At 38.0% G+C, this 14,265-nt stretch overlaps 1 protein-coding gene across 1 annotated transcript in view; it reads right to left on the bottom strand.

Annotated features, from left to right (window-relative positions):
* Positions 1 to 1,133: 1,133 nt before the first annotated feature.
* SIM1 (SIM bHLH transcription factor 1) overlaps positions 1,134 to 14,265 on the bottom strand; it is a 39,205-nt gene continuing 26,073 nt past the window's right edge. The window contains exons 9-11 of the mRNA XM_026038324.1: positions 11,297 to 11,462; positions 3,935 to 4,340; positions 1,134 to 1,864 (exon numbers count right to left, since the gene is read on the bottom strand). Coding sequence (XP_025894109.1) covers positions 1,134 to 1,864; positions 3,935 to 4,340; positions 11,297 to 11,462 — 1,303 coding nt within the window. The remainder of the gene's footprint in view (positions 1,865 to 3,934; positions 4,341 to 11,296; positions 11,463 to 14,265) is intronic.

Here is a 14,265-nt window from a genome sequence, read left to right on the forward strand (position 1 = left end):
TTGTAATTCACACCCAAAGTTTCCCAAATTAGGAAGAAGCATCATAGAGTTTCTGTCTATTCTTCCCTTTCACATTTTACATTTACAGAATTGTATTTTACAGAATAAAAAATATATTATTTTACTGAGCTGTTCTTGTATTTTAAATTAATTCTTAATTATTTGGCCACTTAGATGCACTTTTCCTTATGTTGCATTTATTATCAAACAGCATACATAGCAACAGGGTTAAATGTTTTTATCTATCTTGGACCACTTCCTTTTCCAGTCTCTTCTCTCTGATTCTGCTTACTGGATTTCTTCTATTTCACTCTACTACCCACTTGGTGTGATCTTTCAAAAATCTGAGGACTATCCCCATTGCTATATCAAGACAACCAAGACCTATGTATTTCTCAAAATTACACTGAAAAAGACCATCTTTGTTTTTCTTTGAAATAAAGTAGAAGTAAGTATCTGATCTTAAAAATCATGAGGATACTGCTCATTTTACCCCTCTCAAATCAAGCATACATAAATAACTATGCATGTGAGTATACAAGGAAATAAAACTTTGGAGGAGTTCTGTCTTCTTTCTCCCCTTTATAATTTTGCATTTGTTAGCCATGGATGCTTTATACCATGGAGCAGCACCACACACCTGGCCTTTAGGGAATAAACAGATTCCAAAAGTACACATATTGATGTGTATTTCAAAGGAACACATTCCAACTTGCTGCGTAAAAAGAGTGCATAGCAGCTTTGTTGGCTGGGACCTGTGGGGCACACGCAGTTCAGGTCTGCCCTTGGCAGCACTTACAAACGATCACCCCTTAAATAATGTATATAATTTGCTCTGCTTCCCTGTCCCAGGTGCTCTGTGCCTGGACCTCTTCCATCCATTCCACCTAGCATGGCACCAACTTTAGTTCTATCCACTATAACCCTGAACGCCAGCACATTTTTATTTATTTTTTTAAAGTAACACGTGAACTAACTTATCCCAACTTATCCCCCAAAATGTTAGGTTATTCTCTCTAGTGCACTGTGGTATATCAAATGCTGGTAACAACAAGGGCATGAAAACATAGAATATCTTCCAATTTTGTCTCAACGATTTTTTTTTTAACACACAAAAGTTTTTAGAAAAAATGTCAGCTTCCATTGGTTATTATAACAGATGTCCCCTTGTGTCCTTGTGCTGGATCTTGCTGCATCCTCAAGTGAGAAGTTACATCAAAATGTGATCCGTTGCAGCCCAGCGAATAGTTTCTAATGGTATCACTGTCATATAGATGCTCTAGAGCATATCCAGTTAATGTATAAGCATGCTTATCAAAGTACTGCCTGTGTGAGCTGTAATAATTTGGAGAAGCTGCTGGGTGGTCCCCCGGAGCTTGATGAGGGGACATGTCTGAATGCATGTAGTCTTTAGCTAGAACCAAACTAGATTTTGATATTCGATCAGAACTGGGGCTGTTTATCCTGGACAGCGTCGTGGGGCTGTTGTCATAGTCATTCTCATGTGGGCTCATAATCTTTCCATCCCGTTGCTGGATGTGTTCACAGGGAGGAGTGTTGGCCACTGTAGGGACACGGCAGACGTCCCCTGCCAACTGCTGCTGAGGGTAGTTTGCAAAACAAATAGCATGCTTTTTCCCTGTGCCATTAATGGAGACCAAGGGGTCAGGGGTTGTTTTCCGTAGCTGTAGTCTGTTTTCTTCCTCTTTAATCATTTGTTGGGTAGCTCTTATTAGAGTTTCAATTTTGCTGGGTTCATGTGGACTACTCTGATACTGCTCAGTACGGTATCGGTCTCCTGACTCACTGGCAGAGCCAGGATCAGGAGAACTAACAACACTGTCCTCATCCCAGTGTCCTCTCCCTAGGAAAGAGAGAAAGGGGACAAGCATTGAGGTTAAAGGTGGCACACAATCTTAAAGAATAAGTACTCTGAAACCTATTTTTATAGACAGAAAAGCAAGACAGAGGCAAGTGATTGGTAACAAAGTCATCAAAAATGACCATGGTGCCTACACCCCTTGCTGTTAGGAGACAGTCTCCAGGGTCATTCTGCCCATGAAACAAGTAATAAATAGACTTTATAGTATACAGCAAAGAGGTTTAAGCACCAATGCACATACATCTGATGCCATTTGAGACACACTAGGGCAAGCAAGGGGTCTACACAGGCCCAGCCCATATGACACAGACTCTAGGAGATCTGTATCTTCTGGAAAAGCCAGAGAATGGGCAGGATACCCGAGGGCAAGTCAAATTGCATTTGATGCTCATATTTCTGCCCAGACTCCCACTTGAAATGTCTCATTACATCTTTGCATCAACAAATTCTGAGTGAATTGAGAAGATGTTAAAAAAAAATTTCCAAAAATCACAAGTGCACATCACCAGTCTTAACTGTAAGTTAGTTCTTATCACAAGGTGACTAAAAGCCAGAACAACAAAAGGATATTTGAGAACACAAAAGGAGAAAAAGAAGCAGCCCAAAGAAACTGCTCTAGCAGCAAAGCTCACATACTGTTGTCAAAATTGCTTAATTTGTGAAAGGCAAAGGTTTGAAATTAGTACATTTGTACATTCCCAAGAGAAATTGAGATGTTTCTCTCCTCAATAGAGACCAACAAGTCAAGTTTTGCCCTCAAAGCTAAATGCAGACTGAAGGCCCAATGAAACAAGATACTTTTAATACAATACAGTGTATAACTGCAGCACCTGGAATAACAGTCAAACCAAAGAACACACTAAAATCAAATTATATTATCAGTTTAGAATGATTACTCTGAAAAAGTAGGAATGAATATTTAACCTACCTTTGCTTCCTAATACAATATTTCTGTATTACTATCTAAGTCTTTAAACCCAAGTACTTTTGAGTTTACCGAAGCTCAAGATCAGCCTTTCAGTGTGAATTTTTAAACAACATCAGCCTCCAAAGATGGGTTTGGGTTATGCAACCTGCCAGACACAAAGCTTGACTGGAGGCTTGGTGCTGAAAATGCAGTGGCTCAAGTTGACTAAATAGTATAGCAGGAGTTAAATGTCAGAAATCAAAAAATAAATGTTTATTTGAATTGTTAGTTTTAAATAAAATAAATAGTAATTCTTACATAGTTTAGCAATAACCAAATGCAGACAAAAAAAAAGACCCTTTTCCCCTAAAAAATGCAATCATTTAAACCAATCCAAATTTATTGAAATATATCTCACCAGATCATTTCAACTAGTTATCACATGAAACTAGGCAGTCCCTAGTAAATCCTAATAGCTAATCCTGGAGTTCTTTTTTATCTCATTTGGTTAAAAACTCAGTCAGATGAATATGTACATGAACTAAAGTTCTAAACTTCCTGAAGCTGAAGAAATAAATTTAACACTTGTCTTTTCTGTCTGGCTGAGAAAATTTAAAGTACAAGTTTCTTAATGTTTTTATGCACAATCTTTTATACAGTTTTAGTAGTTATATAACTAAAATAGGGAAATAATTTCTTCAAAACTTTTAAAGTTTTTTTTAATTAAAGATTTTTAAAAATATTTTTAATATCTAGATGGCCTTAATTCTAACTGAAATTTTGTGTTACATATATTTATCCAGGCCAGTTTGGCTTTAGGTCAAAGAAACAAAGAAAAAGGCTTTAGGTCAAAGAAACAACACGCTTCCATTAAGCATGGCATTTTGTTCACATTATTATTATTCACATCTTCCTTAAGACAAGATCTTAAGGTCTTAAGATTAAGATCACCTTAAGGTAATTAGGGTGATATTAATCACCTTAAGATCACCATGTCCCTAAGTGCCTCATCTACACATTTCTTGAACTCTGCCAGGGATGGTGACTCCCCAGACACTTAAGCAGCAGCCTCTCTTTGCCGTGACTTGGAAACTCCTGCCATACCAGAGGTGCTGCCACTTCTGCAGACCCATGCAATCTCTTACCGTGAATCCTGTGCACGGAGGCTATGTGGGGCATGCTGTTTTCGTAGGCTTCCCTGCTCTCAGGGGACGACTTCGTGAGGGGCAAGGCGGCGCGAGAGCCCCACCAGCTCTCCCTGCCGGGCTGCGGCGTGCCGAGGAAGTACCTGCCCGCTTCGCAGCGGCCCCCTTCGCAGGCCTGCGTGTGGAAATGCCTGTCTTCGGCCAGCCGAGGGTGGTCGAGGGCGAAGCCGTAGCAGAGCGCGCCGCGGTCCGAGTACTGCCGGTAGGCGCAGGAGACGTCGTGGTGCTGCGAGCTCGGCCTGTCCACAGGCTCCAGGAGCTGCGGGGAAGCCGTGTCGGTCAGGGGGCTCCCGCCCCACTGGCTCTCGTGGTCGGATTCGGATCGCTCTGTGTGAAAGCTGGAATACTGCGAGGCAAAAGGAGGAGAGGGGAGGATTACTGAGCTGAGGTGAGAGCAGCAGCTGAAAAGATGCAGAGGGTGCGCGTGTGAGGGGGTGTTTTTTGTGAGCGTGCTCACACGTCTTCATCTTCTTGTTGAGCTCCTCATCCACCCATGTCTAACACTCTGTAATGAGCTGGCAGATGACAGGGCAGATCTCATGAAAGTCTACAACATCCGTGTCAACCCTTAACAGCCATCTCCTTTATGATGTGCAACCCTAGGCGTTCCAACATTGCTGTTGTAATTCAATATTATTTAAATATTTCCAGGTTTTCCCTTACTGCTTTGAAAGCTAGTGCTTATGTTCGGCAGTGGTGCCCCACTGCTCCTCTGCAAAGCGCTTTCTAAAGGGATCAAAATAACACTTCCAGTACCTTCTCTCCTGTCAAGCTGAAACTGACTGTGTTTGCAGGTTCTTGCAATTTCTAGATGTTCATGTTAAGTGTTTCATACCTTTGGATAGTTTCTAGGGGGAAAAACGCTTATTAAACCTCCTAGGATTTAGCTATCTTATTTTTAAATCTTTTTATTTATTGATGCTGTCAAAATTCTCAGAGCATTTTTAAATCAATTTGACTCACAATTACGGGTTGGGATGAGACCAAAAGCTATGCATGCTCACCTCTTCAGGGCTGCGTATTCGTATCACAAATCAGTGTGTTACAAGGTATAAATTTGGAATTCTCCCCTTCTATCACTCACCTTCCAGATGTCTGCTCTGCATTTTAACAGGTATGAGGCCTCTCTCCTGCAAACATATGCTTACCTTCCTTCTCATTAGATTGAGTTGCTATGAAACTCCTCATTATCAGCCAGGATCAAGATTTTATGCACTCACCAATTGAAAGTATTGACCATATGTTTGACTTACAGAAACTTAAACCATCTGTGCAACATCAGTAGTGGAACTACTTGGATTTTGGCATTTAATTGGCTATTTCTTCAGTATTCCAGTTCATATTTGTGAATACTGTTTGTTGACAAGATAGGTTATTTAAAGAAAAGCAAGAAAGGACAGCGGCTGTGCAGATCTAAAATTGTATTTTGTTATCTTGTTCTCAAAAGAAAACCCTGTAGGCAATACGCCTACTGCACACAAGCCTGTAAGCCAGCACCGCAAGACAGAACCACCCTATTCATCCCTAAGTCTTAGAGTTAAAAGGCTAAATCTGATTTTACATGGAGGTTAGATAGCTACAGAGCCACAGAGAAGTTATTTCAAATGCCATCAGTTCAGTGTAAATTAACTAAGAACTTTTTTCAGCCATCGCAGTGTTATGTGACCAACTAGAGCAAATAATTTCTCTATTATATTTTCACAACTAAAGACTTCAAACTGCCTAATCACAGAATATCACTATAAATTATTCTGAATTTATTGTAAACATTCTAACAAAAATATGTAGAAAAAAAGAGGATTAATTAAAAAATAGAAATGATTGAAGAACTCAATTATTCAATTAGATTAAGAATGAAAATTCACATGAGAAAAAAGCACATTTGTATCTCTTATTTTGAAAATAATTCTAGCACTTTTCACATTTCATTTTTATATACAAGATTTTTAAAGATTTTTTTTTACAATTTTTTAATTTAAAAAGTTACTTAAACCAAAATATGAGATAACATAAATATCAGTACAAAAAAGTTTAAAGCTACCTTCTTCTACTGGAAACAAAATTGATAGCACACATTTCTTTCATGAGGCAAACAAACAAAATTAATTTTCAACAATATTGTTCTGAAATTTCTGGGTTTGATCATGTATCATAGTAATCAGTATTAAGATTCTTTCAAAACTAAAGTTTTGAATTCCATGAGTCTAGTAGATAATCAGCTAACCAGCTGATTATCAGATCACCAGCTCCCTGTCCCTAAAAATACTACATTTGAAGGGAATATCTTCATATAACTGAAAACTGCCTATTCCTTTTATATATCTTATAATGTCTCAGAACATTCAATTGCACAGGGCCTTCATACATTTTTCTTAAAGAGTGGAAGACTATTTCAAAGGCTTCATGTTCAATGCATCAGAAAGCACCATGTAATGCCATATAACCATGTAGTCAAAATCAACAATACTTCATACATATTGTTTGTACTTGATGTGAATTATGATTCTTTGAGATCTGACCTATGGCAGCTGCCAGGCCATGGGCAGGATTAAATTAATATGCGAGTTGCTTGTGGCCCACATTGTCCACTGAGGTTTGATATAACTGCTTATTCTCAGAGAAGAGCACAAGCAGGCATAGCCCCAAAATATGTTTAATTCCTTTAAAGCTAATCACATCTCAATTTGGCATCGTCAAGTGGCCTCCACTGCTTCTGTCCTACTGCTGTGTCTCTGGGAACCCGACACTGACAGGTGGAGGGTACAAATATGGGTATGCACAACACGCTAAAGGGGGAGGGAAATGAAAGGATGATCAAAGATAGTCCTCTGCTAAAATGGGAGTAGAAACCCTATCTCTCAAGTCAGAATTAGGCTCCCATATGTCAAGCGATGAAAGACCACAGGAACAGGATTAGATTTAATGAAATTAGTATCAGTGAATTAGGATTAGCGAAAGTATTGGTGGGGTGTTGTTAGCTAACCAGTCCTGCCTCTCCAGGAATGTTTTCCTTTCTGCTAATCTTTTTAGTTCTGACTCCTCTCTCGTAAAATTTATTATTTGTTTTATTTGGCAAAGTCTATTTTAACCAGCAGACAGCAGTCAAGACAAGATGAAGAACTTTAAGAAAAATAATGCCTGAAATTATTTCAGGTGATTTTGAATCATCTTCCAGCATAAATAGCAACAGGAAAGAAATTAAATGATTCTCCAGCTTTTTCCTGATAACTGAATTTGCATCTCCAGATATTAGAAATGTCTTCCAAAGTGCTAATTCAGTCCAGCATCTCATTGCAAACACACCGACAGGATTAGCACTGACACAGAAAGGGATTATTGACTATCATTGATGCTCCTTTTACTCCAAGAAAAGCTTTAGAAGGAGTGATAGGAGCAAGGAAACAGGAAAATATCAATTACGTGGCTGAGAAAAGTGCGAGAGGCCATAAAATATATTAGGCCAGTAAATAATTGCAGTATTTCTCAGGTGATTTTCTGTTACCTGACCTTTCATGCCTACAGGCGTCTTGCTGGCCTGAGCATCATCCTGTCACACACAGCAGCAGCAGCCTGCTCCACGCACAGTGCCAGATGTTCCAACAGTAAATGCAGTAGTTCTATAATTTTCTGACAGCCTTCTCAGGTTTTTATCATTATAAACATTAAACATGCAGTGAAATCCTCTCAGGGCACAGTCCTCTTTTCCATGAAAAACTTTCACTACAGCAGCATTAGCAGCTTTCCCCTTGATTTGTGTCTTAAACATGAGAAAAAAAAATCATCACAGATGCAGGCTCATTGTACTAAGAACATATGCATGCTTTTAAATCACTTTTATCTTACTTTTTACTAATGTAATCCTGAAATGTAAAATATGTTCTTTTTGCATTCACTATTATAGGCAGAACAGATGGTGAAAGGCTTAGATTAAAGTAATACAGCATGTCCATTAAAATAACCCCCACTGCTGGTGACTCTTCACTAGATCAGGAGTTATGTTTACTATAAAAAGAGGGTTTTGCTTTGCTCTTGAATGCATTGGAAGTTGCCAAAGCTTTAGGCTACAGTAACAAATGATAAACAAAAGAAAGGGGCTGATTCTGGTATCTTTACCCTGCTTTTTCAAGTAGTGGGTGATATGTCTGAATAGAGACAGCTTTCAGAATTAATAAAAAAAAAATTTAAGGTAATTATCAGTTGTATGGTAAATTATTAATATGCACCTAGTAAAGAAGGCTGTCACTTTCAAAAATAAATGCCTACTGTAACATAAACCAACCCCCCACTCACCAGTTATTGAATGTATCCTTGTTTGTGTGAATACATATATATACTTAGCTTTATCCAAGAACTATGAAGCAAGGATCCAAGAATCATTGGTAATGATTGCTAACGAAGCAAAAGAAATGAAGCAATAAAAAATTATCCAGATCTAACCATAAACCTTTTCCATTAGAGGAAAACAATAAATAATTTAAAACAATTTCTTTGAAAGATCATCATTAATGGGATATTAAACTCCAAAGCAGTTGCTCAGATGATCACAATTAAAATATTTTTTTCCAATTTTGTTGCTATTTCCTGTGTACAGAATAAATGAGGTCCAGGGCTAGCTTTTAGGAACACAAAATAAATGAGGTCCAGGGCTAGATTTTGGGAGCCCCTCACAATAACTATTATTATGGAGGAAGATTACAGACATCTTTTAATCAACTCACAATTTCCTTCTTTTGCATACCCCTACCAAGTCTTCATCTCTCCCATTTTCTTTCAGCTCTGCTTTGAACCCTCCTCCTCTCTGGTACAACAGCACTAGAAGACCAACGTTCAATGCTTTTAGGCAAACCCTAGAGTTGTGTGGTGGATTCTCAGTTGATCTTCTCTCTGCTCGCTCTTCTAGCCTGGGCTCACAAGCCAACTGGGCTAATGCCAGTTAGTGCTAGTTAACTCTCACCAGCACCTCTTATTCAATGACCTCAGTTTTGATTACAGAGTCTACAAGTGCTATGTAATCATATGTCTGCTTTAGCATATGGTTTGAGAAAAATAAAAAAAAAGGCATTAATACTGTGTTAGGTGAGCAAAGCTTTCTCTTTTGCCCCTAATAGTGAATTCCGAGATGAAATTTATTAACTCTGTTTTTCTTACAGCTCACATTTCATGCAGTTATCCTAGGGACACACAGCTGGCAAGGAGGGGATTCTCAGTCATCACCCAATAAAGCATATGATTCCCTTTTCTCCCCAAGAGTGAAGAAGCAAAATAAATGCTAAGGGGAAAAGAAAAAAAAAAAAAAAAAAGAAAGAAAAAAAGGAAGAAACTGCATAAATTTAAAATCTCCTATGTCCCTTAAATTTGAGAAATGCCTCTTCCCACTGCCATTATTTTACTAATAAACCTCCTGCTTCCTTTCCCTATGAAAACCCAAGCTTGTTTGTAAGCCAAAACACATACCCTCACTTTCCAACCGTGGCTTTTGAGTCACACTAATTCTCCACAACTGACTGGCAAATTATGTGGGCTGAAGGCTGAGGGACACAGGCAATACCACCTGCTGTATTTTCTTTACAACAGCTTTTCTTAGTCTTTCAACAGCTTTTTCAGTGGTTGAGAAGGATGAGAGGGATGCAAAGCCAAGCAGCCAGCGTCGCTTGCGGTGATGTGCTACAATGAACGGTATGGCCGTTTTTCAAGAGATTGGCAACTAGCACTGCTGCTTCTGTATGAATGACGAAATCTGTGACTTTACTACCACACAGCTGGTAATGAGGGTGCAAAATGAAACTGGAGACTAAACAGCCAAAGCTTTCAGCCAACAACCCCTGATAAAGCAACAGGCTCCACGCTACACTTACGAAGATGCTAGTTCAGGGTTTTTTTTCTGGTGGCAGAGAGAATAAAGTGGCGCTGATGAAAATCACAATTTCATAGGCTGAATGATATAGGTGGATAACAGGTCTTCGGGAAGGTTTGTCCTGCTACATAATGAGGACTTTTAAATGAGATATAAATGGTATTTTCCAAAACTTATAAGTGCAATTTAGGATTCAGCATAGTATCTTTTCTAATTCTTTAAAGTGGTTTTATTGCAGTTGTTTGCTTTAGAACATTCTAGAGGAAAACCTTTTTTTAGCAACCCACAGAAATATCTGTGAATAAATGATTAAACAACAGTAGTCGTAACAATCTATGATAAAATTAGATTCTTCAAATTAAGAATCTGATTTTACCTAGAGGCTGAGCTAAATAGTCTCACTATTAATAGCAGATGTCACTTAACAGAAATTTTTATCCTTGGTACTTTGGGGCAGAAAAACTGAAAAAAAAAAAAAAAAGGAAAAGATTTAGGCGCTTCAGTATGGGTTCACATTCCACACGTTATGAAGTCAGTTTATATCATGCCTGCAGAGAAACTCTAGTCATAGGTCATTATGGGCCAAGTATTGGCTTGGACTCTAAAAATATTTCAGTCTCCAATATTATATCATGAATACATACATTTATGTACACTGTAGGAGGAACTACTCCACTGAAGCAAGAGTCTAAGATTTGGATCACTGTTTAGTAAACACAAGGCTCGTTACAAACTAGATCTCTTTGAGCAAAACAATCAACAGTGTAAGAACGCGAATGCTGTGGCACTGCCCGTGGAAATCAGCTATCTAAACAAAGTACATAAGCTCCAATCCAGAGAACCAGTGAGGCTAGTTCATTCTATAAGGAGGGACATGTTCATAAAAACATTATGCATAAATATGAAATCTAAGAAATTAAAGTTAATAGCCAACTGCTAGTGCTTTCTGCCGTTCAAAGTTTTGTACATGAAAGATCATTCATGTTCTCATTCGGCAAGTTAACTCGCCCTTTTCCTCTTCAAAATTCACTTTGTGTGACTAACATTTCAATAGTAATCTGCTGTCAAACATCTGGCAACTTTCTGGATAAGATGAGCTTATTAAAGAGTAAGGAAAAACAAGACTTTGCAAATGACAAAATTCAGTCATCTCAAACCAAATAAGTATTTCAAAATAAGCATTTTCACTTGTCTTTCTGTCCACTCCTCATTAGCCCTGCGCTGTTATTGTTGTTGATGATGATTTATTATGCATGCTGAATCATAACTGTTTCCAGCTTTTAGAAACAGTTTAAAGAAACATATTCCTGTCTCAAGATCTTACAACCTGTCATCCTTCATTCCCTTTGCATAACACGTGCTTAGGCCCAATCTAGTTACTTGATTCAAGCATCAAACAAATTCAAGATATTCAAAAAGACTTAATTTTGTTTTTCAAAGACAGCTACCTGTGGGTATGGTGAGGTCCTAGATTTTGACTTTGTGCTCGAGAGACGAGATTTGCTTCCTTTTCTATTATCCGTTATGGTCGGAGTCGAATTTGCGTATGAGAACGCCGGCTTGGTAGCTGTGACCTGATCCAAGGAGAGCTGTAGTCCTTTGTATTCAGTATCCCTATATAAAAAGCAAAAGTGAAAAGCAAGCTCACTCCATATCATAATGGGAAACATACCTTCCTTCTTAGTGGAGGGTGTAACAAAAGACATTTTAAGGAAAAAGGATAAAAATATCCAGGGCAAGCCAGTATATCACTTCAACACATTTAAGTACTATAGCTTACTAAACAAAGCACTATTTTTATACTGACAATAAGATGACTCTTTGTATCCAACTGTTATTGTGAGCTACTTTCTTCAGTAACAAAAAACAATGGGATGGGAAATTCTGGGAATTATATTACAGTTCTGCTTTGCTTGCTCAACTAAGCAGTAAATGGTATACATTTTATACATTTTCCTGATAATTCTTTAACTGCACAACTACAAACTTACCACATATATGTGTTTTCTGTGTGTGTGTGTGTGTGTGTGTGTGTTTGTGTATGTATGTAAAACAGCCCATAGGTACAGACAATTGAATAAACTGAAAGAAAATGGCAAACACTTATTTTTTAAGGTTATATTATACATTATTTGCAAGTAGTTCAAGAAACTTGTGCTAATCTGTGAAACTTTATTCTTCAATGAGCCATATGAGGCTTTATTACTCTGATAGAAGCATTTTATATTGAAAGAGCTTTCAGCAAGAGAAAACACATAAAAAAATAAAAATATTGTAATTTCAGAACTAAATCATACACTCACAAAATGCTTAGGAGGAGTTGGGAATAGCAAAGGTCAGCGTTACTTTCTTCCAGCTTTGCAGTCAATACATAAAAGTAAGAAAGCCTGGTATTATTCACAGTGTCTTACTAACCTAAACAAGGGCAAATGCATCAGCCTGCCCCATCCAGCACACATCTGCACGTCTGCTGGTGCCCAGGAGAGTAAGAAACGAGCTCTGCGTCTTTCATGTACCCATACGGAACCTATTCTGACAATGATTTATCAAAGGAGAGCAAAGCAGAGTTTCTCCCTGACCTACCTACCTGGAAGAAAGGGAGATGGATTCATAGCTTTTCTCTTCCTTTGTGTTAATCAACAGAGACACAGGAGAGCAAGGGAACAAAAGTGCTTCTCCAATGTATGCATGCAGTCAAAGAGGCAAGAGGTATTCATTCATCCATACGTTACCTCACTCTGTCTGCATCAAAAGACTCATTCTAATCCTTAATGGACTATATTAATAATATATTTTTAGTCAGCTCTAGCAGTGAGATCTTGCTCTATGATTACATGTTTATTGATGTAAGCCATGCCAGTTTAATAGTTTTTGAGAAAGGACCTGCACAGCTCAGCACACTGAAACTCTTTCAGACAAATAGTCTGGCCACAAAAATAAACTTCATAAACAACTGCAAATGAAATAAGATGAATCTTTGGACAGCTACAAAAAATTAAACTGTAGAATAGGCAAATCAATTTATGTCAAATAAACTAAAATTTGTTTGTAGCTGATAAGCATCAAATCTGTTGGGAAAACAGATTCCATCTTGCAGGTTTAGTTTTTTAGGCAATGCAGGAAGGTATATATACTTGTGTGCATAAACACATGAAAATGAATCATTGTAATTAGAACTGTGCTGACTACACTGCTTCCAGGGTATAATGAACAGAGAGTTGCTAAATAAGGTGTTTTGAAACACAAATTTATTTCTTAACAAGGTCTTTTCTTCAACTTTGGGTTATATAGAAGTGGGCTTCTGCTCTAGCATTTGCTCTAGCATTTGCATCTCAAACACCCTGCCTCCAGTAGAAGCATCTGAATAGGGGTATTTGGCTTGGTCTATTTGACAGATAAGGCTCATCAACACATTTTGAAACCAGTGCTTAAACCATCTTTCCCGTGCTTACCTTCAGGATTTTTATCCAGACCCCCTTCATTTGGCAAGCAAAGCATCTTTCCTCATAACTAAGTGCTAACAAATTATCGGTATATAATACAAAACATCAAAAGCAAACATCAATTTATGTTTAACTACTAAAATAACATGAAGTATTATCAATACTTCTGGAAAATGTATGATTTTCACCATGAATTACATGTTCCCCATGACAATTTGATTATAAGTAGAATTAACATTGCGTCAGAACTAAGCAGACACAAGAGCTCACAAGCTCATAAACATAAGATTTTTTTTATTTGATTGATTGCTTTTATCCTGTGCCACCCTTTTAGCATGTGGCCACCCTGTGCCACATGCTCTAGGTGTGCCTGCTTGAGCGGGAAGGTTGGACTAGATGATCTCTAGAGGTCCCTTCCAACCTTGAATATTCTGAGATTCTGTGATCCTACTGACTGTTTTGTCTCTCTTTCTGCTGGAGAACCCATAATGCTGCATCCAGTCTATCTATCTCCTGTCTCAGATGTGTGACCATGATTTAATTTAAAGCAAAGTTTAAGGGGATTGCTGTTAGGTGTTTCCTCTCCAAATCCCTAGTATCACTAGGAATTGCCTTCCCAGAATACCATGCATTAGAATAAACACTAAAAGCTGGTATTTTCAGCTGGTTGCTTAAATAGTAGTATCATTAAATAAAGAATAAAAAGAAAGCAACGTGAATATCTTTCTGTTAAATGCAAAGTTTTACCTAAAAAAAGCCCCACATCTATAGTCTTCTTTCAAATGAAATACCTGGACTTTTTTGAATCACTGAAACATGATTCAATACATCTCAACCCTATCCTAGTATGGCTACACCTCAGAACAGTCAAGATAGACATCAGAACACCACTAGTAACAGGCAAAGATAAATACTGGAAGTGAAGAGAAAGGGAAAGGGAAAGGGAAAGGGAAAGGGAAAGGGAAAGGGAAAGG

The sequence above is a fragment of the Nothoprocta perdicaria genome, unplaced genomic scaffold, assembly GCF_003342845.1.
Source record: "Nothoprocta perdicaria isolate Ctin4 unplaced genomic scaffold, notPer1 scaffold_207, whole genome shotgun sequence".
Taxonomy (NCBI): domain Eukaryota; kingdom Metazoa; phylum Chordata; class Aves; order Tinamiformes; family Tinamidae; genus Nothoprocta; species Nothoprocta perdicaria.